At 43.5% G+C, this 27,573-nt stretch overlaps 2 protein-coding genes and 1 long non-coding RNA gene across 5 annotated transcripts in view; 2 read left to right on the top strand and 1 right to left on the bottom strand.

Annotated features, from left to right (window-relative positions):
* LOC122998631 (protein unc-79 homolog) overlaps positions 1-12,280 on the top strand; it is a 32,922-nt gene extending 20,642 nt beyond the window's left edge. Inside the window, exons 27-51 of one of the 2 annotated variants that reach the window (XM_044375588.1) lie at positions 312-380; positions 798-1,135; positions 1,279-1,461; positions 1,638-1,800; positions 2,201-2,350; positions 2,485-3,741; positions 4,949-5,050; positions 5,572-5,688; positions 5,772-5,874; positions 5,970-6,110; positions 6,237-6,275; positions 6,403-6,515; positions 6,802-6,887; positions 7,276-7,449; positions 7,775-7,843; positions 7,932-8,042; positions 9,334-9,438; positions 9,537-9,614; positions 9,736-9,825; positions 9,927-10,102; positions 10,607-10,790; positions 10,898-11,101; positions 11,333-11,410; positions 11,500-11,541; positions 11,654-12,280. In XM_044375588.1, the coding sequence (XP_044231523.1) occupies positions 312-380; positions 798-1,135; positions 1,279-1,461; positions 1,638-1,800; positions 2,201-2,350; positions 2,485-3,741; positions 4,949-5,050; positions 5,572-5,688; positions 5,772-5,874; positions 5,970-6,110; positions 6,237-6,275; positions 6,403-6,515; positions 6,802-6,887; positions 7,276-7,449; positions 7,775-7,843; positions 7,932-8,042; positions 9,334-9,438; positions 9,537-9,614; positions 9,736-9,825; positions 9,927-10,102; positions 10,607-10,790; positions 10,898-11,101; positions 11,333-11,410; positions 11,500-11,541; positions 11,654-11,842 (4,361 nt within the window). In that variant the 3' untranslated portion in view covers positions 11,843-12,280. The remainder of the gene's footprint in view (positions 1-311; positions 381-797; positions 1,136-1,278; positions 1,462-1,637; positions 1,801-2,200; positions 2,351-2,484; positions 3,742-4,948; positions 5,051-5,571; positions 5,689-5,771; positions 5,875-5,969; positions 6,111-6,236; positions 6,276-6,402; positions 6,516-6,801; positions 6,888-7,275; positions 7,450-7,774; positions 7,844-7,931; positions 8,043-9,333; positions 9,439-9,536; positions 9,615-9,735; positions 9,826-9,926; positions 10,103-10,606; positions 10,791-10,897; positions 11,102-11,332; positions 11,411-11,499; positions 11,542-11,653) is intronic. The other variant, XM_044375589.1, reaches the window with a different exon arrangement.
* Positions 12,281-13,417: 1,137 nt separating this feature from the next.
* LOC122998856 lies at positions 13,418-16,106 on the top strand. The gene is made up of 2 exons (XR_006407522.1): positions 13,418-13,666; positions 15,384-16,106. It is a non-coding gene; the product is annotated as an uncharacterized LOC122998856 (long non-coding RNA).
* prima1 (proline rich membrane anchor 1) lies at positions 15,359-26,733 on the bottom strand. 2 transcript variants are annotated; one of them, XM_044375893.1, is made up of 4 exons: positions 25,991-26,733; positions 24,992-25,133; positions 22,549-22,678; positions 15,359-17,011 (listed from the first exon to the last, which is right to left on the bottom strand). In XM_044375893.1, exons 1-4 carry the CDS (start codon positions 26,270-26,272, stop codon positions 16,912-16,914), a joined length of 654 nt encoding a protein of 217 aa, XP_044231828.1. In that variant the 5' UTR covers positions 26,273-26,733; the 3' UTR covers positions 15,359-16,911. The 2 variants fall into 2 exon arrangements, with proteins under 2 accessions (XP_044231828.1, XP_044231829.1); XM_044375894.1 differs by having other exon boundaries at positions 26,415-26,733.
* Between the last annotated feature and the right edge of the window lie 840 nt (positions 26,734-27,573).

Here is a 27,573-nt window from a genome sequence, read left to right as displayed (position 1 = left end):
AAAACAAAAACTGAGGAACTTCTGACCATGTCATTCATTTTATCTCTGTCTCTGCACAGAAGGCTGTCTGAGTTTCTGGATGATACTACTTGTGTTCAAACATGATGTCATCGTTGGATATATGTGATTCATTCAAATGCCCTTACTCACTTGGATTCATACTGTTTTGAGGCGATATAGTGTGTTCTTTGTGAAAAGTGTGTGTGTATGTGTGTGTGTTTGTGTTGGATGATCATGAAGCTCAGACATGCGTCCTGTGCTACCTCCCGTGTACATTCTCCTAAATCGTGTTCTTCATATGTGGTTTTTAGCTCTAAGGCTTACGAGGCAAGAGCACTCTGCCCCGACACTGGGAGATATGATAGAGAAAGTCCTGCCAGGTAAATAACAATCCAAATCTGAAACATGCAGTATTATTCTTCATAATCACATCGTATTGGATGAAAAATGCCATATGGATATTAATAAAGCTATTATCTGAAAATATTGAACGCACTATGAAAAGGCAATGTTTGCTCTGTGGTGACAGTCATTGCTTTTTCATCCTGCCTCAGACTTAAACTGATTCTGACACCGGAAAGAGTGAAAAGCAACACTCTTGCTAACAGCTAGTTGGTCATTTTTTGTGTTTACATATTCCATGAACATGTTGCACTGACGTATGTATACTGCATGATGATGTATCCATCTCTCTTGTCAGAGATGTGGACAGATTGAGTTGACCCCCTCTACCCTCTGTGTTGCTTCCCCCTGCTCCTGCACCCCTCCCTCTGTCCCATCTTCTCCCCTGTCTGCAGCACGTTTCCTCCCGCACTTTAACCCTGACGCTTCAGCCCCTCTCGTAGGCCAGACCCCATCTCCTGAGGACGACGCCGTCATCAGAGACCTGCTTCCGGAGGACGCAGGCATAGATCACCAGACTGTTCATCAGCTGATCATGGTGCTCATGAAATTTATGGCCAAAGACAAGAGCAGCGCTGAGGCAGACATCGGCAGTGCCAAGGCTTTCAACACTGTTAAGCGTCACCTGTATGTGCTGCTGGGCTACGACCAACAAGAGGGCTGCTTCATGATTGCACCTCAGAAAATGCGCACCTCTACCTGCTTCAACGCCTTCATTGCCGGCATTGCACAAGTGACCGACATTTAACCTTAATATCACCTTTCTTGATATTGTCTGTTTTTTGCTGGAGTTTTACTGGAATGTCTAGTACTTGGCTGTGAGGAATATAACAATAAAACATGCAGGCTAATGAACTGAAATGCTGTTTCCTGCAGGTGATGGACTACAATATTTGTTTAGGGAAGCAGTTGCTCCCCCTGGTGGTTCAGGTGTTGAAATACTGCACATGTCCTCAGCTGAGACACTACTTCCAGCAGCCACCTAGATGTTCTCTCTGGGCCCTGAGGCCGCATATCAGACAGATGTGGCTCAAAGCCCTCCTAGTTATCCTCTATAAGGTACTATTTGATTTACTACTATGTGTCAGTGGGGTTTCATTGCATGAGTTAATCTCTCTTCATTCAATCTCCAAGATAAGATGTTTTTTGCATTGAATTGCATTTTTTAAATATCTGAATTACTATGAGAATAAGAGCTATACAACATAATCTTATAATACTTTTCTGCTCTGTAGTATCCTTATAGAGACATGGACGGCAGTAAAGTGGTTCTCCATCTGATCCACATTACCATCAACACTTTGAATGCCCAGTATCACAGCTGTCGTCCCCACGCCACAGCAGGTCCCCTCTACAGCGACAACTCCAACATGAGCCGCTACAGTGAGAAAGAAAAAGGTGAGACACTTTTATCTTAACAGCAGATCTCAGTAATGGTGATTTGCTGAATAGGCCATAAAAAGAAAAAGAAAAAATGCTAGCTTACATATAATCAGCTGATATTGTCAGAGGATGAAACCTGGCAGCTAGCAAGAAAAATAAAAAAGTTTGGAAACAGAGAAGAGAACTGCCTGCATGTTATAAGTGTTTGTGCTTTATAATTGTGGGTTTTAGGTTGAATATGTTTTGAGGGTTACCATTGAAGGATATAGATCAGAATAGCATTTTAGAGGAAAAACTTGTACTATACCTTGTATAAAATAGTATAAAATAGAGTGAAAATGAAGGGTTCCCAATCCTGAAGGTTTTTGATAATCTATAGGCTACTAAAATCATTCATATTTTTTCTCCATTTCAGAGGAAGACAGCGTATTTGATGAGTCAGACGTCCATGACACTCCGACTGGTGCTGCTAACAAGGAGTCACAGACCTTCTTTGCCCGCTTGAAGAGGATTGGTGGCAGCAAATCTGTAAAATACCAGCCAGTGGAGCTGAATGCCAAGAAAAGTAAGGAGCAGAGGCTCTAAGTGTCAAGCGTAGTATTACAGCACATCGATCTTATCTTTTTCAGCAGAACATATTTTTGTGATTGCAGGAGGCTTGTTGCTTTCACTGGGATAAAGTCTCATTTTTCCTCTCAGGTGAAATTGAGCTGTCAGAGTACCGTGAAGCCAGCGCTCTTCAGGACAGCATTCTGCACTGCGTGAGGGAGGAGAGCACCAGGAAGAAGCGGCTGCAGGCCATGCACAAGCAGAAGTCTCTTGACATTTCCAACACGGACTCCATCCTCTTCAATTTGGACGAACATCGGCGCAAGTCCTGCATCGACCGCTGTGACATGCAAGTGCCCCCTGTGGTCCTGCCACCATCCTCTGCCACATCCCACGGCAGGCATCACGGCAAAGGATCGTCCGATGGCTCCTCGGTTCGAGTGGAGGGTTGTGATCCTGTGGACCGGCGAGGTTCTCGAGGTGGCCAGTCCGACATCTCCAAACCTGTCATCCCAGAGGTCCGCCTCAGCTGCATGGAGACCTTTGACGACAAGCTGGACCAGGGCTCTCTAGGGGGATCAGCTCAGGGGAAGGAGGACCCAGACCTCATTGACCTGTCCTCTGACTGCACCTCCATTCCAGAGAAACACTCATTGCTCTCTATGTCTGACAGCGACTCCTTGGTGTTTGAAACGTTACCTCCTCTGAGGATCGTGGAGAGTGATGAGGAATTTGACCTCAACACTATCATAGGCTCCAAGTTCAATGGCAGTCCAAAGGTCTTGGCTTCCCCCGCAAGCAGTAACACTCTGCGGATGTCCCCTGTGGTGCAGGTGAGTGTGGAGGACTGCTCTAGTAACAAAAAGACCCCAGACTTCCCACAATCGCTCGTGGAAAAGAGGCAGAACCGTGTGACTCCCTGCACCTCCCTGGACCTCCCTGATCGATCGGAAAATGTCTGCCATGAAAGCCCCATGACCCTGAAGCAGAAGAGAGACCTGCTGAGGAAGACCCCACATGTCCCCGATAACTCAATAGACGACACATCCGTGACCTCTGAGGAGGTGAGGACCGGGATGGGACCCGGGACAAGTCCCTCTAGTAGGACTATCTTCTTGGACATACCAGAAGACAGAGCAGAGCCTCTGTCCTCACCGGAGAAAAGCAAGAGTAACAGCAACGACGAAGAGGAGGATGGCGACGATGAAGAGGACGACGACATGGGTGATGACAGTGACCCCAAACCTGATGACGAGGACGACAATGATGAGGCAGAGTTTAAGATCCAGATCGTTCCTCGACAACGTAAGCAAAGGAAGATAGCCGTCAGTGCCATCCAGAGGGAATACCTGGACATCTCGTTCAACACGTTTGATAAGTTGGGTGGTGAGCAGGCCGCAGAAACTGGTAAGAAGGAAGGAAAGACAAATATCTGATGCTTGAAGAAAAAAAATGTTGCTCTTTTAGTGATCTTGTTGCATGGGCTCATCGTGAAATCCTTCTACTTTACCAGCGTACTCATTGGCTGTGCAATTTGTTTCAAAATGATCTTTTAAGGGGATTTCTAAGATTTGAGGAGACATATCAAATGCTTTTTTAAAGGCATAGTACACACAATTTGTGCTAGTTTAGTTGGAAGTGTATATTTGAACTAGAGATTTTTAAAAAACATAAAGGACCATCCCAATGATTTGGCAAGTTTTAACCCATTTAAAAGATTCTTTGTATAAAATTTCTGTCACAGCTAACCATTTTGTAAACCATGCTGATTGTCTCTATGTTTCCAGGCTTCCATTGTTTTCTATCCAGTATGAAAAGGAATTAGCAGTCTCTTAAAACTTTATCAAAGTAACATCATCAGTAAGAGGTGATGCATTGCAAATCAATCTGCACATTAACTTCATTATCACAGAATGACAATGTAACTGACAAAAATTAATACAGGCTTGAAATGAATATAGGCTGTGATCTATAACACAACTCAAGCTGAGTCTACCATACATCTTCACACCATATTCCAAAAGAATGGAAACCAATGGCCGCCTGGAACACAAAGGAAAATACATTTACAAACAGAACAAAAAAAGTGCATAGTATGCATTTGATAATGGACAGCATATATGTTAAGTATACATGATTTGTATTTAATGAGGTAAATAGTTTTTTTAGAAAACAAATGCACTTTGAAACATGTGCAATGAGTCTCAAATCTGTTTTTAATTGACCACTCCAACCTTGTGGTGTCCTGTGGTGTGATCTATATGTATTTGTCCACTTTTCCTTTCCTTTCATACAAACACGTCAATAACAAGTACTTCAGAGGTTTTTGAGTGCACATCAGAAGCTTTAAAAATATTTTACCTAATATAAAAAAAATAGAGGAGTGAGAAAGAATTTAAACATACATCGAACAACTTTTTGTGAGCTTTCTAAAAAACACTAAACTTAACATAACAAACCGTAATTAAATTAGCACTAAATAGACTATAACTATTCACTAGACTCTAACTATTCTTTATTGTTCATTATTATTGGATGTCTACTGGCATATACTGTAGGGGCATACATTCTGATGCCAATGTCCTGCCCATGATTCACTCATATTGCCTTACAGATCACAAAGTTCTGTCTACCTTGGAAAAGCCACGAGAATCTGCCTCAGCCCCAACGCTTGAAGCTGCTATGCCCGAAACAAGCCACCGCTCTTCAGTATCAAGTAGGATCCAAATACTTTACTTCTCAGTCTCCTCATCAACTTCGAGAAAATGAACGGTTGTTGTCGTCAAACATTATGCGAGCCTTAATACTAATTTTTTGGATTACTTGTGTGCTGTCTCAGTGCGCATCTAATATCTTTGCAGACAACAGAAAAGTGTTGGCCTGTTTTTTTCCTGCAAATTAACTTTTGTAAGCTTAATATTAGAGCGACTAGTATGAAATAAAAATCACATAAAACGTATTAAATTCCTAAGAACGCTGAGAAAATACCTATCTAAGGTTTGAACAATTAATTTACCAATTAGTAACTTATTGTTATAATGGTGTAGTTTCTCAAAAAGCCTCAGCTCAGAATTAAATTTATGTTTGTGATATAATATAAATAACACTGACCATCTCTTTTCATGTGAGCGTCTTATTTCCGTGTTAACTGCTCACACTTGTTGTTGGTATGGCTGAAATATGTTAAGCGAATATTTGAACACAGATGTTTTTTTTCTGTGTCTGTGATCCTTTTAGCTCAGTACCGTCAAGTGAAGCGAGGCTCTCTGGGAGCTCTGACCATGAGCCAGCTAATGAAGAGACAGCTGGAGCATCAGTCCAGCGCGCCACACAACATCAGCATCTGGGAGACGGGTCAGTCGCTGCTGCAGCACCTAATATCTGAATCTCACCAGACGCTTGCTGCTTTTTTATTTTAATGACTTCTTCCTCTACAGGTCCTACAAAGACCAGTTTGCTCTCTGCACCAAGCACAGTCAGCATGTTTGTCCCCGCGCCTGAGGAGTTCATTGACGAGCAGCCTACAACAATGTCTGACAGGTGAATTAAACTACCTCTCTAGACAAGCTACCTGTCTTTAAACAAGTCATTTTAATGCTCAAACCGTCCTGGTGTATTTCCATGTGATGTTCTAGGTGTCGGGATTGTGCAGCCGTGCTGGAGGAATACGATGAGGAGACTCTTGGCCTCGCAGTGGTGGTTCTCTCTATGTTCATCCACCTCAGCCCTGATTTGGCCGCTCCGATGCTTCTCGACATCATGCAGTCTGTGGGCAGGTACAGCAGCTCCTGCAATCTACATCCACACAGCACTTCACCGTTAAATGAAGTTTCATAACTCACCCTTAGAACTCATGCATAATTCATTCCTGAGTCCTAATCCACCACTTTAACTTCTTTCAGGTTGGCATCCAGTGCCAATTTTTCTGGACAAGCCGAGAGGTATGAGACATTAAAGCTGCTGCACCGGTGTGCTCATATATTCATTGTGCTTATAGATGAGTTTAATAATAGATATGAAGTGTGACTGCCCGTCCAGCAAAGCTATTCTCCATGTGATGTTTTGCAGTATGTTGATCCCGGGGAATGTAGCAGGTGTAGCCAAGCAGTTCCTCCGCTGTATGTTCCACCAGCTTGCCCCTAATGGCATCTTGCCCCAGCTCTTCCAAAGTAACATCAAAGGTCTGCTCATACCGCTTAATGCTAAATTTAACAATCCTTAAACTGCACATGCACTATCTCTATAAAGACTAACAGCATGCCTTAGCTGCTTATGTTTGTGTGTTTTGGCCTTATTGTATTTAAAAATAAGTAACCTATAGTAGATGTATGTATATTTAAAAATGTATTTGTATATTTCTTTTTATGTAGGCTATATATATATTTTCCTCAATGATAAGACTAACTTACCAAACTCCCACTGGACATTTATCCTGATTCCTTCTCTCTTTCTCTCTTTTTTTTGCAGACGGAAGTTTTCTGAGGACTCTTGCATCTTCGCTAATAGATTTCAATGAACTGAGTTCTGTTGCTGCCCTCAACATGCTGCTAGAGGTGAGATTTTTCTTCATGTATCCATGTGCAGTCATATAACCAGCAGGAGGAGCTCTTGTCAAAGCAAAAACTCTTCTGTGGTTCCAGCTACATGCACAACATAAGCCTATCAAAACCAACAAATCCTATGGGCATTCAAGAAAACCTGCCTTTGCGCCACTGTACCAGTTTATTGTTATTGTTAAGCTAAATGAATGACATAGATAAGAACCCACTGATGCATGAGCCCATCCAAGTGATCATCTGTGCTTCAGTGTCCTAAATCCGCTGCCCTCATCACAAGCATTGGGATTGATCAGGACTGAATGATCAGTTAAATGGAAATATCTTCGCTTATAGAGTTTCATTATATAACCCTGTTATGGTTTATGCCTCTGTGCCCCCCCAGGGCCTGAACAACAAGAAGAGTCTGCCAGCAGGGGGCACTATGCTGCACTGTCTTGACAATATTGCCACCTTCATGGAGGCTCTCCCCATGGACTCTCCTAGCAACCTGTGGACGACCATCTGCAACCAGTTCCAGACCTTCCTCACAAAACTGCCCTCTGTGCTTCCTCTGAAGGTAGATATCGACTCTGCCGCTCACTTAGTCATGCTCTGATATGGTTTAATGTGATTATGGCTGGAGGAAAAAGCATCTACCAGCGCCCTTGTCAGGTTCAATAGGACAGCGTCTTAAGATTGTAATTGATTTGACTCTGCCACTTTTGACCTTGGAGGTCAAATTAGTGCATTCTAACCAATTTATCACTGCAGACAAATTCAAAACACCAAGTCCAAGACTATGGTTATGCATCATGCAATAATTTTCTGCTTTTGCGCAACATTTGCACTTTCAAACACAGTTTAGATTCTTAACTTATTTTGCAATTTGTGTGTCTCATTAGTGCCCCATGGACTCCAGTTTGAGGATTATAATTTGCCTACTGAAAATCCCAACCACAAATGCAACCCGGGTAAGCCCATAGCATAATTTTACATTCAGATTTGTCCAAATCCTGGCCCCTAACATCTCACCTTTTGTCTTCCTCCTCTGTCCTGCAGAGCCTCCTGGAGCCTTTCTCCAAGCTGCTGAGCTTTGTCATCCAGTACGGCATGTTCAGTCTCTCGTACCTAGTGGAACTATGTGGACTCTGTTACAAAGCCTTCAACAAGGTACTCTTGAGTGTGTTTACATTACTTACATTTGTGTATAAAAATAATAAAGGTAAATAAAGGTGTTCATCTGTAAGAATAAAACATGTGCTGGCATCCAGGATTTACGCCGCCTTGAAAGAGTTAAACCTTTTAAACTAATTTGCAGTGTTAAAAATGTTGAGATCCTGTTTGCAGGCCTCCTGGTCATCACTCTTTTAGTGCAACACCTACTTCCCTGACTCTCCAGTCAGCCAGAAATGTGGCCATGTGTCACAGATGATTAAGTAGGCAATCAGCCAATATTGATTAACATGATTAGTTGGTGTGCTAGAGCTGAGGATGTATGGTGTGTTTCTGAGTGGCTGTCTCAGACAGAGATGGAGCCAGGGCTGTCTGCACTGTTCGGCCAGATGAATCCTCAGTCCTCCACCACTGTCAACGCTGCATGCTTTATGTCTCCTGCAGTATTGATTTTCTTCACCCTCTTTAATTCCTCACCGTATAATATCCGCTTTTCAAAACCCAGAGTCACTATGAGCAATTGCTTTTGGAACCTGTCCTGTGCAGTTGTTTTATGGTGAGGGGAGGTTTCTGGGAAGCGCAGGAAGGTTTTTTCAACCGGCTCAGTTATCTTTGGAGGTCAGGTTTTGAGGACACAAAGTCAGGCCTTCTAGACCCACTAAAGTTTGTCATACCATGCAGCATTTGTCACAGTTGCACTGCACTACCCAAATACGACCGGGCCCTTCAGCTTAAGCCTATGATTTGCTATTTACCCAACGGACATGCTCGATTAACTTTTAATTATGAGAATGCCACGTACAGGTATACGCATTAGCAAGCTGTACAGTAAGAAATGTCAGAAGCAGCTCTGCATTCTGTAGGAGCGGAGGAGCATGTGCCTGCACCTAACATAAGCAAACATGACTGCATAGAGAAAGAGAGAGGCAAAGTGGAAGCCAGAAGATGACAGTGTGGTTTGTAAACAGGCAGCTGGGCTTTGTGTGGAAGGGATGAACAAAGAGAGCAGCCTGTCCTCAGGGAGGGAGAAGGCAGCCTGACAGCCTCATCTGAGCTGCCTGGGACTCTGGGAGGAGAGATCTGGACTGGCCTAAATCTACTCCTCAGCCTCTCCATTCTCTTGTCTATTCTCTGCCTCCCTCCCTCCCTCTCGCTGCCTGTCCTTCCCCCTCTATTCAGGCTACACAGTTTATGCTCTCCTCGCAGCATGAGTAAGGGAGAGTGATAATAGAAAAAGGCAGTCTTGCTGCATCAGTACATTTACTCCACTCTATCCCCTCACATCCAGGAGAGAGATAAGTTCTACATGTCCCGCATTGTGGTGTTAGAGCTTCTGCAGGCTCTCAAGTTCAAGTCTCCTCTGCCTGACACAAACTTGTTACTGCTGGTCCAGGTAAAAAGAATCTCTTTTATGCACTTCAGTCTGCAATAACCATATACTTATATTGGTGACAAATCAGTGTTTCATCCTTGTGCTGTGGTATTTGTCAGTTCGTTTGTGCAGATATTGGTACACGGCTAGCAGAATCCACCATCATCCAAAAGCACATGATCTCAACGCTGCCCGGGGTAAGATTTTAGTCGCTATGCATTAGAATCTTATTAGAATCAGCCTCATAAAACAGCAGGAAATAAAGATAGATCCCACTGTGATTCCCCCCTTAAATGTTTTTTTTTTTGTTCTTAACAGTGCACAACTGCAGCAATGGAATGCATGAGACAATACATAAGTGAGCTCCTGGACTTTATTGCAGATATGCACACGCTAACCAAACTTAAAGTAAGTGTCCTCATGTGAATGCCACAGTGTGCATGCTATTTTATTATGCGCAGAGTTTCTCTCATGCAGTCTCTCTCTCTCACTGCAAATGTGTTATTCAGAGCCATATGAAGGCTTGCTGTCAGCCGCTGCATGAGGACACTTTCGGGGGGAACCTTAAAGTGGGCTTGGCACAAGTCGCCGCCATGGAGATCAGCAAAGGCAATCACCGTGATAACAAAGCTGTAGTCCGTTATCTTCCCTGGCTTTATCATCCTCCCTCCACCATGCAACAAGGGTAAGACTGACAAGAAAACATATGATATTAGTAACAGTTTCATGATGTAAAGTTCACCCTAATTTACATAAAAACATATTCCTGCACATTTCTCTAGTGATATCTAGTCATGTACATTGTTTTTACTTTATTTGTCCAGGTTTTGATATCTGTCTCTGAGATTTCTGCCTCTAGAATTTCATTTGTGGTGCTCACAGCATTGAAAATATACATTAAAGAATTCAGCAGCAACATCTGTTTTCTAAATCAATGTCCTTGTCTTGATGATACACAGACATTACTGTGTACAGTTTTCATTTGAACTACTTTCTACCAAAGTGGAAAGAGAATAGACCCTATAAAAACTGTTGACAGTGTGTTGGTGTGCAGGCAAATCTCAGAGACAAACATGTCAAAACTTGGACAAATTAAACCGAAACTATCCCCATGGCTAAAATATGAGGCTGCTATAGTAAAAACATATTGTGGGCTCATTTGTAAAATAGTTTTTTTTTTCATCTGCAGGCCAAAAGAATTCATCGAGTGTGTGTCCCACATCCGTCAGCTGTCCTGGCTTCTTTTGGGCTCCCTGACGCACTGTGCGCTGCACCAGGGCTCCACCTCCTGCATGCCCATCCCTCTAGATGCTGGCTCCCACATCGCTGATCATCTTATCGTCATCCTCATTGGCTTCCCAGAACAGTCCAAGGTCCGGCAGAAACAAATCTCTTTAAATTATCCTACCCAGGTTTTATTAATATGATCTGTAACCACCTCACCGGCCTTTTCTGCTTTGGTCTTGATCTCTGTCCCTAGACGTCGGTGCTGCACATGTGCTCTCTGTTCCACGCCTTCATGTTTGCCCAGCTGTGGACCATCTACTGCGAGCAGGCAGCTGCTGCTCCGTCAATGCAGAACCAGAACCAGACAGAGTTTTCCTCCAGTGCCATCCTCACCGGTCTGGAGTTCTGGAGTCGTGTTACACCCAGCATCCTACAGCTCATGGCCCACAATAAAGTGGTGAGTGCTCTGCTTTCTCTTTTTCCATCAGTGATCTACCTAAGCTAGCTAAGATAGGAACAGGGGCCTGAAAATATGGTTTGCATGTTCATACTGTATGTGAAATGTGAAAGAGAAGAGAGACGTTTAGTTTCTACTTTTGTAATAATTTCCTCTTTTGTTTTTGGCAAGGAAACAGTAACTGGTAATAGAGGAAATCTGAGTTTTTATTGATGATTTTTTTCCTCTCAGATGGTAGAGATGGTGTGTCTTCATGTCATTAGTCTGATGGAAGCCCTGCAGGAGTGCAACTCAACCATCTTTGTCAAGGTTTGCTATAACTCACCATAATTCTTACCATATGATTAATATATGATCACCAAGCTACAACTCATCCATCCCTTTATTCTTCCCTTCAGCTAATTCCTATGTGGCTACCCATGATTCAGGCAAACCTTAAGGTAAGGCCTTCAAAGCTTTCTACCATACAGAATGATACCACGCAAGTAAATACTGACACTTTAGATGATTTTAAACTACAACATTGACATCTTCCCTTCATTCCTTCCCCAGCACTTATCTGCGGGGCTGCAGCTGCGTCTCCAGGCCATCCAGAACCGGGTGAACCACCAGTGTCTGCAGGCCCAAACGCCCGGAGCTCCGCCATTTGCTCTGCGCAAGTGGCTGCAGTGTACCCAGTTCAAGATGGCACAGGTGGAGATCCAGTCGTCTGAGGCTGCCTCACAGTTCTACCCCATGTGACCTGCTCTTTGGTCACCTCGGGGTCATCTGGGTCCATAGACCTGCATGCATCCACCTCTGGCTGACCAAAAAAAAAAGGACTCTTGTGTAAAATGACGCTGTGTGGGATTCATTCAGACTGAATCATTTCCAGCACCTTTAGTATGATACTTGTATATGTACAGTAAATCTGTGCTATTTTAAAGTACTAGGACTGGAACTGATAATTTAAGGTTCGGTAGACTTGTGTGGGATAATTGTATCAGGTGCCTAACTGTTGTATTCAACAGATCTGAAGAGTCAGTAGATGACTAAGAGTATTTCTATAGATCCATGTTAGTGATAGTGAGTGTCTGAAAGCTTGTTGAATCTTATATATGCTCACTCTGTGACATTCCTATTCTATCACTTTTTAAGTTGCTTGGTTGCAAGCTGGATAATAAAAGTATGAGTTTTTCAGATACCTTGTCATTTCATATGAATTGCTGACCCCTTCAAAATTCAAATGTGACATTTACTGCCCTTTGATGTCCGTACTGATATGGAAAATGTCCAGTTTACCATAATGCAGATGGCAGAGCGATAAAATCAGCTCTGTTGTTTACTGTTCCGGACTAGGAACTGAACCTCAGGTGTCTCCGGGAAAATGACACGGCATGCATTACCCAGCTCCCGTCTGAGATCCTTGTCAGACTGTCAGTCATGTTGCCTCTCGCCATCAGAGCTCAGATCGATCAGAGGCCAATCTGAGTTGCAGCAGCAGCTTTATAACTCGATAAGGTGGAGCCAGACATTGGAGGTAAACAAGACTATTTCGGTGTACCCCCCTCCCTTCCCCAAAGTGGAAAGCCCCCCCCCCCCCTCCCACCTCTTCCTCCTCCATCCCCTCTTCATTGGCAGCAGCGAAACAGATTGGCCCACGCGTATACCAAGCAAACACAATTACCTTTGGCTTAATGTGGTTTGTTATGATTAAGCATTGTTGTGAGGTCTAACCACATTACCACGAAGCTCTTGTCTGAGAATAACAGATGACATGACAGCAGGGCTAGAAAGCTGAACAGCACATTAATCTTTGTTTTGATCTTCACTGCTGCAAGGATTTCATTATCAAGCTTTAAGATGAATTAGATCTGATGATATTAATGTATTCTGCATGAAGAAATTGGTTTATTGGACAAAAATAAGACAAATTTGATTTGCATATTTCTTCTTTTAAAATTGTAGTTTTTTAGTAACTGCATGTATAAGAGGAACCATGTTGAGAGGTGTGTGCCAAATGAGTCACTAGTATAATGATTTCACACACCGTGACTAATGAACACACACACTGGCGGACATACACACACACACACACTCCCCGGTGACCCCAAGCGAGCTAAATCAGGTTGCAGTGCCCCTTCTCATCAACCTTTAGTCTTGGCTCATCAAAGAGCCCCTCTCCTGCTGTGTGCCTCTGTGTGTGTGAGTGTGTATTAAAGTGATTCTAGGTGCAGGTGTGTATGTGCATGTGTCCCTGCATGTGCACAGGTGTGCGTGTGTGTGTGTTTAATCAAGTCCCCCTTGCTCTGGGGTTGCATCTGTCAGCCACTGCCACCGTCGTGATCGTTTGAACTCGCAGCCCTTTTCGAAAGAACCTCTCTCATTAGCAGCAGCTTATGTAATCAGTGTCCCACAGGTATCCAGCACTTTCCCCGCCCCTGCCCGCCTGCCTGCTGCCTCCTGGAGGACCATATGGGAGCGCTGACCTGATGAGCAGGCAGCTGGAGGTACTGAGGGTAATTAACGCTGACCAAAGGCCTCTCAGGCAGAGAGGGTGTGAGTGGGTCCTCAAAGATTGTGAAGGTCAGCTTTGAAAGCACTGAGTGTGAACTGTTCCACACACACATACACACTCACGCACCAGCAGGATGTATCACCAGGTGTGTGCGTTGGTGACATTCCTTGATTAAAGATCAGGTTGATGGAGGTAGTCTTGTACAGACTGCAGCAGATCAAAATAACCAGTAGTTTTGGACAGGGAGAATTTCAAGAACCCACACTTAGAGAATCTGTGTATCAGCGTCCTTTTCGCTTCATGGAAATACCTTCTGAGAGGCTCATAAAGCTTGTTGAGACAGTGACAATCCCTGGTCCCCCCGCCTAGTGCTGTCACATTGCTTTTATTACAGTGAAATCCTCAGTGCCCTGGCTGGACAATGCATGAATGTTTAAATTGCTCAGAATGTCCATTGGCATTACCATCAAGTGGCACATCTAAAGCAGGGATGGCAAAGTACTCTATGGCCCCTCATTCACATTATAATTCATTGACATTCCTCTTCAGTGCTCTTCTGCATCAGCCTGTATACTACAGGTTTGTCCCCCTTGCTTGTTTCGCATCATTAAGTAAATGTATAATGTGCAAATTAAAATAGAAATGGGAAAATGTCTATGTGATTTAATGTGAGTGACAGAGGTGTTTCGATTCGACTCCATTCTTTTAGCTTCCTGTAAAATCCTAATTCTGTTGAAGCCGTTTTACAATTTGTGTTCTCGCTTTTGCTGCAGAAATCCTTCACACGCATTTTTGTGACATTATTATTGATTGAGCCCAGAGCTAGCACAATATGTGACCTATAAGTTTTCTTATTTGCGTCATTAAGCCCCACGGAGTGGAATACACTTGATAATCGCAGTTCATTAAAGATGCACTGTGTGAGACAGACTGAGAACATGTCCTCCACTGTAGGGAGGGGGGCCCAGGGGACGTGGCCGGCACAGCTCTGCCCAAGACATGAACGGCACAACACAGCATAGAGCAGACGGGATGGGCACAGGCTAAATATAACAGATTCACTTTTATCACCTTCGTCACATATGGGCCAGTTTGTCTGCCATCACATAACAGATTTATATCTGCAGGGGCTTCAAACACAAAAGACTGTAGGTCTGTTGTTATGTACAGTTTTATTTACAACTGAAAAACTCAGCAATGAAATCAACTTATGCACATCTTTCTATCTGTTTGATATAATGCATAAATTGTGTATGTACTATTGATTGCCATATATACATTAATGGCTTGCTCCATCAACATGACAACATTGACATAATTCTAAATGGTAGCACATTGTTTAAGTTTTACTATGTATAAACATATGTTCTGTTACACTGTACATGAATTAACAGTCCAGAAGGCAGATATTTAAATATCAATATTTACATTCATGCATCCATCATTTCTCTCATATAGGTACATGGTGGGGTATATTGTTAGCTAATACCTGTGCATGTTTAGATGCAAGCATGTGTTTTTCCAAATTTCAACAGTTTAGCCAATATCTATACTTAACTGACAGCCACAGAGTACAGCCCACTCTCACTGAGTACACTCATCTGCATGCACACTCACAGACAGACAGACAGACAGACACACACTCACACACACGCACACACACACACATGCATGCACGCACACACAGACACACAGATTTAATGTAAAAAAAAAAAAAAAAAAAGCAGAGCAGCGTTGAGTGATGCTCTAGTTCAGCTTGGTTGTGTTTTTTTTTTTTTTTTCCAGCGGGGATGTGGAGGATGCCTGTGACAGCACTGAGTCACACACACATCTTTGCTGAGGCCATCCTCTGTGCAACCTGATCTCTGGCTATTGGCTAAGTCTCCTGTCTGTCACCAGTCACAAGGTCAGCCCTGGGCTCATGTCCCCTGTTTCTATAGTGATGGGCTAAGCCCTTCTTGACAGATAGAAAAATGAAGATTGTCAAATCCAAACAAAACGTGTCTGAAGGCATCTAGCTGACCCCCAAGACTTTGAAACAACAAGATTTAACCAGATGACAGGTGTGATGTGATTTAGGGGGCTTGCATTGAGTGAATAAACTAAAAATGGGGACTGGCATATGATGCTGCACAGAAATAATGATTGAAAAACACCCATTCACATAGCACATCATAGAGACCCCTGACTTTTTTTAGCTGAAGTCTCAAGGAAACAGAGAAAAGCATATCAAACGACCAGAGACAAAGCAACTGATACAAAAACTCTTTGCAGAGCAAGCGTGTTTTCTGCATCAGTGTCTCAACAAACTGACAGCAGGCTTAAAGCATCGGAGCATCACAAATGAATTATATGCTTTATAAATAATCCACTTAAAAAAAACCAGAGCTATCAAGAAATAAAATGAATTCTTCAAGACGTTCGTCAAGATTTGTCAAGATGTGAAGAATGTACGAGACAGTTTTTTTTTCCTTTTAAGTAGAAAAATAAATTCAAAAGGTAGATAAGTAAATAAATAGAGCAAATAAATGATGAAGATGAATGATTGAAGTATATTACATTGAGCCTAAGTCTTCAGTGGCATTTTTGGCATGGTAAAATAACCAGAACGTCCCATGTTGATGTCGTTGCTCCTCTTTTTTTTTTCTTTTTTTTAAAATATGGATTTCTTTAAATTGCATAGTCAGATGAATCCACATCTCAGAGCCTGGACCAAAAGTCAAATCATGCCTCTCACAAAGCATCTGTCTCAAAAATGGAGAACAAAAGATGGACAGTGTGAGCATCGGAATATAAAAAATGTTGCATTCTCTGTAAAAACTGCATGCATGTTATTTATTGTGTGTGATTGGCTGTCCTGTCTAGCTGCCCCATGGGAGTGTGGGGCTGCTTCATTGTCCGTTGTTCCATTGCAGATGTCAACAGTGTGTGTGAGGTCTGGATCTGCGGCAGACTGGCAGACAGTCCCTCTCCAGCCAGCAGCCAACCAGCCTGTCAGCAACACTTGCTGTTACTAAGAGCATAATGTTCAGCCTGCTGTGCCACTTTCAACACCATGGGGGTTTGTGGATCTTTCTCTCCTCGTCCTTTCTGCCTTGATTTTTTTTTCCTTCCATCTTTTTTTTACAGCCCCTCTTGAGCTGAATGGTGTCTTCAGTCCGGGCAACATGCCAAGCAAAAAGGAAAGGTTTACCTATTTGAAAACCTCGGGTAAAATCCTGTTGCATTCTGGGTGAGAAGGGATTGTTGTATTTGGGGTTAAGGTGAGAGACGATAATGGTGATGTCACTTCCTGCGTCTACCCGGAGACAGTCTATACCACAGTGTTGTTGGTACCCATGGCTTTCTTGTTACGGATACTCATGGCGTATTCCCCGCGACTTGTCCCGTTCTCTTCTTTCCGTAGTGGTTTCCTGCGGATAAACATTTTCATAAAGTGAGGATATATTCCTTGACAGGAGAGATTTGGCGTTACACTCACTCTCAACTAAAGGCCATGTCATTAAACAGAGTTTCTAGACTGTTAACCTTTAGGGAGATTTGATTTCTTGCGCTCCTCTGGGTGGATGCGCTGGTCTCAGCGATCCTTTCTAATAAGCTCAATGTTCAAAGGTCACTTTTGCAAGGAGACAGGAGGGAAAGATACATCGCAACACAGGGGATAAGGCAATTACCTACTCTGACTGGTAGATGCAATCTTCCCTCTAAGTAATGAGTATGTATGTGGCTGTCAAAACAACTTGGGAATAACATCGATACATAACCTCCTGTGAAATTCCCTCTCTACACTCGGGTCCTTTCTGTGTGTGAGTACGTTCTGGTGCAAAATAAAGCTGCAGCACATGATCCTCTTGCTGCTACTGGCCTGTGAAGAGCAGTATCATTCAATGCAGCCCTTTTCATGCGCTCTGCGTGCCTTTGTGGTTATTATATTTGTCCAGTGTACTGTGGCTTCTGTACCGACCCCCTCAGCTGCTCTCCCCTGCTCGGGCTTATGTAACTCAGAGACAGATCTGAATACAGTTAGTACAGTCATTGTCCCACTCAACACTGTACAGTGCCTTCACTGGCACAGAGGACCCTTGAGCGACATCTTAGCTCAGTGTCTCCTCTCCTCTCCTCTCTTCTCCTTCTGAAATCCCTGCCTGGCCAGTCCGACTTTGACGAACAGTCATTCTCAGTCAAGTCCAGCACAGATCTTTTCCTTTCTCAGGCATCGTGCAGAAAGGGAATCCTTACAGTGTCAAATGAGCTCATACATGACATAATTCAATGTAACACAGAAACAAAACTATCTTTGTGACATTTAGAGTGTTTAATTTGTGGTGAGACTGTGTCAGAGAGGTGTGCATTCAAAATTTAAACACTTGTTAGGACAGCATTTTGTGGTGCTGTTATGCTATAGTGGATTATACAGTTTCTGTTATTTTGTCCATGGACTCAGACTATGGGAAAATTTTTTATATTATGTGTTTGACAACTGCAACATTAAAGGATGAGTTCACAATCTTTCAGGTCTGTCTTAAAACAATACTCAGGTGCCCATGTGAACATGGAAACAAAACAGGTTTTGCTCGCTGTAATCACTCCCCCTGTTCATACTGACCATTAGAAGATCCCTAGCTTATTATGTAAGTGATGGGGGACAAAATCTGCAGTCCTTGTTTTGAGCAAAAATGTGAAAGTTTTTCTGAAGATAATATGAGGCTTTAGCCATTTGAGTTAGTCATATAAAGTGATTATTTTCCACAATTACAGTCTTTTTAGTAACAAATTCCCTCTCTGTGTCTCGACGGACAGTGCTTTCTTGTTGAGCCGCAGTGGAAGGATGGAAACAAAAAGAGGGGATTTGGCACCAAAAACACTGTAACTTTGAAAGACATCAACTTAATTTGACTAATGTGGGCGACTGAAGCTTCATATTATCCTCAGATAAACTTTTAAATACATATATTTGCGCAGGAGTGGATTTTCACCCCCATCACCTACACTGTAAGTGCATTATGAAGAGATTTTCTAATGGCCTGGAGAAATGATTACAGCAAAAACAACGATGTCGATGTTCATTTGGGCACTTGACTAATGTTTTAAGACAAAGTTGAAGATTTGTGAACCTCTCCTTTAAAACATTAAACTGTATTGCAGTTCATGCTGCTGTGACACTTGCTGATTCATAAATCAATCTGAGACTGTAAAACAAAAATGAAAAGCTACTGTAAAGTCTTTAAATTTCACATTATGTAAAATGTACAAGCTTCAGATCAGATAAGGTTGATTTTTTTCTTTTCTCTAAGATATTAACTATACTGATATTTCTTGTTGGTAAATGTTCTGTCAGGTCTTTTTTGTGCACATGCTCAATTATGCAAATTTCTCCTGCTGTCAACTCAATTTATCAGCTGTCTTTTTTGGTTGCTCCCATTCACTTAAGTCAATCTGATTTTGCCACACCTATTAAACAGTCATCTCGGTGCTGTCAGCGCTTACACCTGTTTCTGTCTGGACTGTTTTCAGCTGTCACTTCAGTGCCGTGCACCTCCACCCTCCTGTGTTCATCAGAGCTCCTCAGAAATCCTGCTCAGCTTGAATCCATCCAGCTGAAAGAACTTTCATCTGTCACCAAAGTCACTCTCAAGAACATCAAACATACGGACTTGAATGTGTTTCCACCCCAAACAATACAATCTCCTCACTATTAACTCAAGCTTTTTTGGATTTTTTTTTTAAACCTAGATTGGTTATGACATCTGTGTTCATATTTGCATGTATCTGTGTGAGCAGCTGATAAACAAAACCCTGCAAAATGAATGAGAATACTTGTCCCCCAATAAAAATGTCAGTCTTTGTGGCCTTAATGTGAACATACGGATACGCTGCATTTAACTTACAGTGGTCCGGGGTTGTTGGAGGTGACGTGAGCTCTCGGGCAAAGCTGTAAACAAAACGTCTATGACTAAGCCTAGAACTCTGTCAGCTGGAAGGGGTCATACAGCTCAGGACACCAGGGATATATGCTGGCCATGTAGGACAGATGCTGCTTGCTGTGTCCCTGTGGGACCCGGGGAAAGCCTGAGAAAGGAAACTGTCCGGCCCTGGGGTGGAAACACATTCTGCTGCGGGGGAGACGATTGGCTGATGCAGTTGCAGCTAAGGGAGAAGGGATATACCGAAGTTTTCTCTAGGGGACAGGCGGTATTGTTTACAGCCAGTCTGGAAAATCTCCTACTCAGAAAAGAAAGTCAGCGGGGGTTGATATTCGTTTCATGTTATGCAACGTCCCTGCGGCTCACTAATGATTTTAATTTTGGAATATTTCGGGCAGGTCAGTATCTCATGTGTTATGTTGCAAAGGACTGCTGTTCAGTTTGACACCGGTGATCTATAACCTGCTGGAAGGTGCTTCAGCTCTGTTTATTTCTCCCAGGATTGTAATCTCCAGTCACACTGACCATGTCGCTTCGGGGCCACCACACAGGGCCGAGCGCTCGGGGCCTCAAACCGACCTCTACCCGGGCTTTCAATAATAGATGCCATGCTGTTGACACATGGCAGGTGGCAACACAACACTTCACAGGTTAGATGAATATTTCATATCAAAGCTGTGCAATCACAGCGCACATTCCTGTTTGAAGTTTGGGGAATGGATCATGGTGAAATTGGGACATGTGTTGTGCTGTTTACAATTACTCCAGCCATCTGGAAATTAGAGTAACATGCTATGGTTCAAAGAAAAAATATTAAAAAACAGACTGTAAAAATCTGTCACTTGTTTTGATGGTGCTGGTGTAGTAATTTTGAAAATAAGAGAGGAGACAGAGGAGATTAATAATGTATCAGTAAATATTGGATTTTAAACCATTTTGCCTGACACGTCCTCCTATTGTATACTATCTCTAGTTGAGTATTTTGGATATACTGTGTTACCCTTGGACAGAACCAGCTGTGATGTATTATCCGTCTTTGGACAAGCCTCCCAGAGCGGTAAGTGATTGGAAAAAGCATCTAGCTTCATTAGTCAGTGGGTTTGAGTTCTGTTTGTTTTGGCTTCTTGGATGGCTGACAGCCTGGACTGCAGCATCATGTCTTTTGCTTTGGATGGCACAGCAACACTGAAACGCAGCGTGTGTCTGAATCCTCTTCTCTATGCTTGCACACACCAGCCTCCCTGGTGCTGTGGACTCTGAATAGAATTGTATGGAAGTGTTTTTTTTCCAGGCCCTTTGCTTCTGACAGATGAGTGGCAGACAAAGATTATAAAAAATAACAAAAGGCCAGGAGGGCTGGGACCTGCAGAGCTAGCTACTCTGCTGTCTGTGGAGCTCAGGCCCTGGCCCTTGGCCAGCTGATTTTCATTGGGAAAGCCCGGAGCACTGAGGGGCTGGAAGGGCTATATATAACCGGCTGTGTTTTTCTCACTGACAAACCCTCTCTCACATTGTTATTGACTAAGATGCTCAATTACTGCCTTTGCTTGCTTTGGTAGACAACATTTTATCTGTCCTTTTCGCTGTGCTGTTTCCTCTCCCTTCCTCTCAGGAACTATGGATGATTAGGGCATCCATGACAGATGTTAAAGGAATCACATTTTTCCTTAGACTGCTCTCCTATAGGCTGGTGACTAATGAATGTCTAATGAAACCAGCCTGGCTGGACTTGTGTATTTTTCCCTTCTCATTCAGAGTGGAGGGCAGCTTGGCGTGGCACAAAGTCTGCAGTCTAGAGCCCACAGAGCTTCAGGACACGACCCGGTTGCATGTATAAAAGATGTGGCCTGCGACTGAATGACTGCGCAAATTAATTCATAAATAATGACTTGGGTTTGGGGCTAGAGCCCGTATTGCAACAACACTTTCCTACCACTGCTGCATTAAAAAAGGTGCCCCTTGGCTACACAGGGGGCTGGAGAATTGCCATAATGAATTCCTGAGCCAACCACCCATTACTTCCGCTGCCTGACTTTGCCTATTTGTTGTTTAAAGAAAGGAGAAATAGAGTTCTGCTGAGGAAAGCCATATCTGGCATGCAGGCTTAATATAGTCCCATAAATATAATAAGGTATGATACTAAATCTGTTTAAACACACATCAATAAAACATAGAAGTAGCTCCCTGATTTAGCACACACATCTGTGGTGACTCTCACATGGGTGTGTGAGAGTCACTGTTTATGCCGTATTTTATAGAGTGTGTAAATATGTCAAGATGATATATGTATGTATGTAAAGATGTTGTGTGTTTATGGATGGGTGCACACAAGTATCCTTTGAGAAGCACTCTGTGCATGTGCAGTGCTTTGCACGATGTGGACGTGTATGTGTATGTCTGTGTGTTTGTTGAATGTCTGTGAACATTAACGTGTAAGTCACAGTGCATGTGTGACACCGTGCTGCCAGAATGTCACACAGAGAATTGGGTCTGGGTTGTGCTGCGGGCTAAAACCTCACGCAGCCTTTTCTTTAATAAGCCAAATGGGGGAAACAGTTCCCGCTGCAACAGCAGTGTCTTGGGATTCATCTGCTTGCCTCTCGCTTTCACTTCCATGAACCCAGCTGCCATTCTAAGAAGCTTTAGACACTTATGTAAATTAAAACCAACACAGTATCGTAACGTCAGGTCATCATGCACCTCGATGAATTAATTTAGAGTGTGGGATGTTTCTGCGTGACTCAGTGTAGTGGATCATCCTCGGTGACATTTACAACCCATTCCATTATCTAACCTCTGACCTCAGTGTGACCCGGCAGGGTGATGACAGGGTCAATACTTCTGCATCATTCTAACAACAAAACCTGGAGAAATGGTACAGTTTCCCATGGGTCAGATTACACATGATATGCTGAGTAACCTGCTTGTGACAGTTCCAATTTAAATCTGTTCTCACTTTAAGATATTTCAGTGATAAGTGACAGTATGATCTAACTGGGACAGAAAATAAAATATTGACATCCAACCTCTTGATGGCCTTGTAGCAGATGATGATGGCTGAGAGGAGGAAGACAACTGAGGCACAGCCCACCGTTCCAAGCACTATAATGTCCATCTCCATCCACCAGGGCCTCAAGGGCACTTTTGGCCCTACCACTTCAAAAGGGAGAGAAGAGGGGGCAGGAGGGAGAGAGACGCACATACAGGAGGAGAGAATGAGCAGAATGTCATAAACACAATAATCTAAACTTGTAACACCACATGAAAAACAAAGCACAATGGCGGTGATTTTCCTCCCTGCTCTCTGAGCTGGGAAGCAGCCGTGTCCTCGCCTGTTCTGTAGGTCTTAGGTTCAACGTTCAAAGATATCCAACCCGACACCATGAATCATTTAAGGTCCCGTCAGCCTTCCTTACACCAGCACTCTTGTCCACACCAATTACTGTTGCAGGAACCTCCTGCTCTTTCCACATTAGATCTGTGGAGTAAGACCACTCACCAGAAATGTTGTATAACATTATGTGCATCAGCAACTTTGTGTGTGTAATGCAGAAATTCTCCTCTTTTCTCTTTCTGCAGCATTTGATGCACTCCCACAATCCATAAATCAGTTTAGTCATGTGCATATCTATCTATCTATCTATCTATCTGAAGGTTTGTCTCAGTTTCATGTCTTGAAAAAAAAAACACACTGCACTGCATATACAATAACAAACTTGTAACCCCTGCATTTACAGTTATTTTGTCATGAATGAGAGGAAGGTTTACGACATAGCAACAAATACTCCTTAGTAATGCTGTGGACTCTTTTCCAACACAGCACATTTCGACGGAGCAAATAACAAGGCACGGCTCTCCCCGGCACAGCGCACATCATAAGTCACTATGATTTTAAAAGCTCCTCTCAGCCAAACTTCCATTTTAATCCTGCGTTTTGTCAACGGCTGTAGGATTTAATTCAGTCAGTGGTAAGGATCTACTTCATTGTGATAAAGCACGCTCCTTTGAAGGGAAACCATTTTTAGCACACACAGACGCTTACTTCGCACTGCCAATTGCTCAATTTTTTCAGACTTTTAGCAGATAGATAAGGTCTCAGCCATTGTCCCAGTTTTTCATGTTAGCCATGCATATTCATGGCATTTTTAAAGACTACAGTTTAAAGCAAAAAAATTCAGCTGAATTATTCATGATGTCTCCACCTACTGCAAACAAATCCGTGTAAAGTTAAGAAGGAATAGAAATGGGCCTGTTTATCATATTTATTCGTGACATACTGCTGTTTACGGAGGCATCAAACAGTGTGGATACTGTGCTCAGACTTCCTCTCATGCGTTGGACATAATTGGGCATTCAAACCCCCACATAGCTTACAGTCAGATGGTCCTGGCAGCATTTATGCAGTGACCTTGACATCAATCACAGAAGGGTCTATAACTCTCGATTCATAGGTAGCTCACATGGTGAGTCGGAGGGAAAAAGAAAGAGGTCTACATCTAAATTGACCAGACAGAAAAAAAAAATCATTGGAACGGATTGATTAAAACCTTTCCGTTGCTGTCTGTTGAGACTTTGATGATTAAGTACACCTCCCTAGTCATAACATTAAGGGCTCAGGGTGAGTGATTCTAAAGAGTCACAGTAATAGCTCACAATGGCTGCATCATCAGCAACGCCTGTCCCATATCTCAGTGTGCTGTTCATTAAGGTGCTTGAGACTACAAACAAATCATATCAACTTTCAGCGAGCAGGCTGGTGAAATATGTTAGCCTATCTGTCAATAGATTTACCATCTCAGAGTGGGACCAAAGAGGGAGTTTTGGAAGGGGCAGGGGAGAAGGATTTGCTGTAACAGGCACTGGATCCTCACAGATATGCTCGCTTGTTGTATACAAGCACTCCGGCATGCACAACTGCAAACACACACACACGCACACACCCTCATTGCCGCCAGCTCAACTTCAAAACGAAGCCGGAACTACTGGGCTGGTTCATTAGCCCCTTATCTCTATCAAATTAAAGCTAATTTAATTAACTCATCTGTGTTTTAATCAGGGGTCCTCCGGGGGAAACCCTTCCACTGAACCACTGTGCTTGGCAGCCCAGCAGGCATGGATTTCACAGGCAGCTGGGTACTCCCCAAGGTTAGACCCGGCATAAATTAGCCCTGTGTTCAGCTGTCAACATCCTGCTGGCTCTATCACACGCACAGAAACACAAGTGTAAAAACTGCGCCTATGCATGGGCACTCGCACGCTAGTCTCAGAGGACTGATGGTACATTTTTCCCCCTGTGCGCAAAAGGAAACACTTCAAAACAGTTTCTCCAGACTATAGCCAGTTGCTTGACACCTGCACCTGGTTTGGAATATGAGATCCAACTGTGGGGCGAGAGCAGACTGAGAGTGAGACAGACAGTTGTGGAGCCAGACAGGTGTGAAACCTAGGAGTGCGAGCTGGGATTATTACCTGTGGTGCCCAGTAGCCGCGGAGGAGGCGGTGGAGGCGGCGGAGGAGGAAGGGGAGGGTATCTTCTACAGTGGCATGCCAGCTGGCACTGTTCACTAACTTTCTCCGCCACAGTCCGTGAGCATGACCTCTGGAGTTCTCCCTTATGGTGAGGGAAAGAGAAACACAAAGGCATTGAAATGACTGAGGCACTGTCCTTTAATGCATTACTCATAAGTACCATCAGCACAACACCGTGCAGCACAAATGGAGATGCTTGAACACTCAGCAGCCCTCTTAGTTAGCACCACTGTGGATATCCTCTCAGCGTTCTTTTCATATCACAAGCTCCAGTGTTGTTGTCACCGGGGCTGTTGTGTATGTAGTTCATGCGGAATAGTAGCACGTCTATGGCTGCAGCCCGCTCCCTGTAAGAAACCACCCACCAACAGAGTGGGCAGCAGGCTGCCCCGAGGAGTGTGCGTGGGTGGACTTGGAAACTCAAGCAGATCACATTACACATGAACCCTGGCAACACTGCGTGCGTGTGAACAACAGCTCACCACTATCTGTAGGCAGCAGCACAGGGCAGAGGTTAGAATACTCATCACTAACATATGCCTGCTGCGGGGATCCTAGTGGGATAACTGAATATTGTTATCATAAAAAACACAGTTGGCTACTCCATGTTCCCACTACAAGAGAGCTGAGTGTTTGTCTCCCTATATGTGTGCATTGCTATATTTCTCATGCCTTCCAGGAAACTCTACACATGCATGTCTGTCAGTATTTCCTAAACACAGGTGTGCCATGAACTGGTGACCCCAACATCTGGTGCAAACACACAAACAGTGCATTATAGATTAACAGTAGCTTAATAAGGAAATAAGTTACTTGACTAATCTCATCAGCTTCCCACTCCATCCTCGTAGTGAACCATTAAATCAAACTCCTCTTACATTGGTGTAACCTCTTCTCATGCGTAAACTGACAAGTGGCGCGCCTGAACATGATCCTTACCTGGCATGAGAGTAAAAACAGTGAGAGAAGGCAATGACCGAAGAAAAAAGGCCAAAAACTTAAAGTAAATGGCATTAGATCTTGGACCAGCATTCCTCTTGCGCTGTTCTCGAAGATACTAGGCAGCGTTTCCAATAAATGAATGCAGTATACATAGGCTTGAACTGTTTGGGAAATAACCATCCACCCTGTCCAGTTCAGCGGCGATATCTGTGACAGGCGTCTCCAGAAATAGTTTATGCCACAATCATTTTCCTCTTGAAATCCCGTTGTCGATAGCATAGGACAGGCGAGCCGGCGGGAATGAGTAGCAAATCTCGATAATTCACATCTCGAAAGTAGTTTCTTTGCTTATTGGCACTCAGATAGCGACCTGAATCACGCCGCTACTCCGTGCAATGTGAGGGCGGTAGACGGCCCGTACCTTACATCCCTCCTCGGCTGCAAGCATGAGTGCAAATGGGCCACTCAAGCCATCGAAGTTGAAGAAAAAAAACGGACAGAGAGATCCTCAGGAATATCGTGCGGTAGGATTCCTCACAATAAGCTGACACATCCCCTCAACTTATCTAGGCTGAATACTGTATGGGCGAGTCCGGAGGGCAGAGCCGAGGGTTAAACTGATGCATCCCCCTCTGTGCCAAAATACAGTGGGCTGTTTTATACGGGAGCATCACCACCGCGCACTTGATGCAGCGCTCACATCAGCTCATCCTGACAGCGTGTGCTCAAACAAATTCAACCCTCCGCTCCTCAAAAAGTCCCCAAAAGCACTGGGAGGGAGGAGAGGGAGGTGGGGTGGGGGGGTGGGGGGAGGAGGGGGATGTGGTTATGAAAGGCGTTGGTAATGTCAGCTGGGTTTTGTTTGTTTTGTTTTGTTTTATTTTTTTTTTTATTGTGGTCCAGGCAGAAAGTATAGTCTACAATGCGTGGAGGCGAGTCCGTAAGGATGACGCGTACTAGACCGAATTAAAGTCAAGTGGAGAGAGAGAGAGGGAGAGAGAGAGAGAGAGAGAGAGAGAGAGAGAGAGAGTGCAAGACGCCTACCGACTGAAAACATTGCCATACCCAGTGTTTGATGTGCTGTGTGCCTGCTAGAACACTCTGTGGTCCAATGTCCCAAAGTAGGCTGAGATAAACAGCACTGATGTAACCTGGCACTTACTTGTAATGCTGAACAACAAAAGACATTTATAAGATATGTATTTCTAAACCTAAGCTTCATATATTTTTCATTTTTGTCACTATACTTTACTGATGCAGTTTATAAGATGATGGTGATGTAGGCCAGAGTGCAAAGATTCAGAGAGCAATGGGTAGTTTTTTAAGAGGAGAGAGTTGCATAATAATGTTGGTGGTCTTCACTAGGCACAGTTATGAAATTACCCCACAGCCCTCAGCCATGTACATGGTACTAGGATGCCAATGTGACATGCACTGTTTACTGGGATTTACTAAAACAGTTAGCTGACAGTGGGGATATAACCTTAGTGTTCACCCTGGTGTCATTAAAAAGTGCGGAGGGAGGGCAGGGAAGAACAAGAGCTGATACACAAGACGTCTTTTTGGATCATCTTGGACAC

This window comes from Thunnus albacares, chromosome 15 (genome assembly GCF_914725855.1).
Source record: "Thunnus albacares chromosome 15, fThuAlb1.1, whole genome shotgun sequence".
Lineage (NCBI taxonomy): Eukaryota > Metazoa > Chordata > Actinopteri > Scombriformes > Scombridae > Thunnus > Thunnus albacares.
Note: the sequence above shows the minus strand (reverse complement) of the source record. Positions and strands in the feature narration are given on the sequence as shown.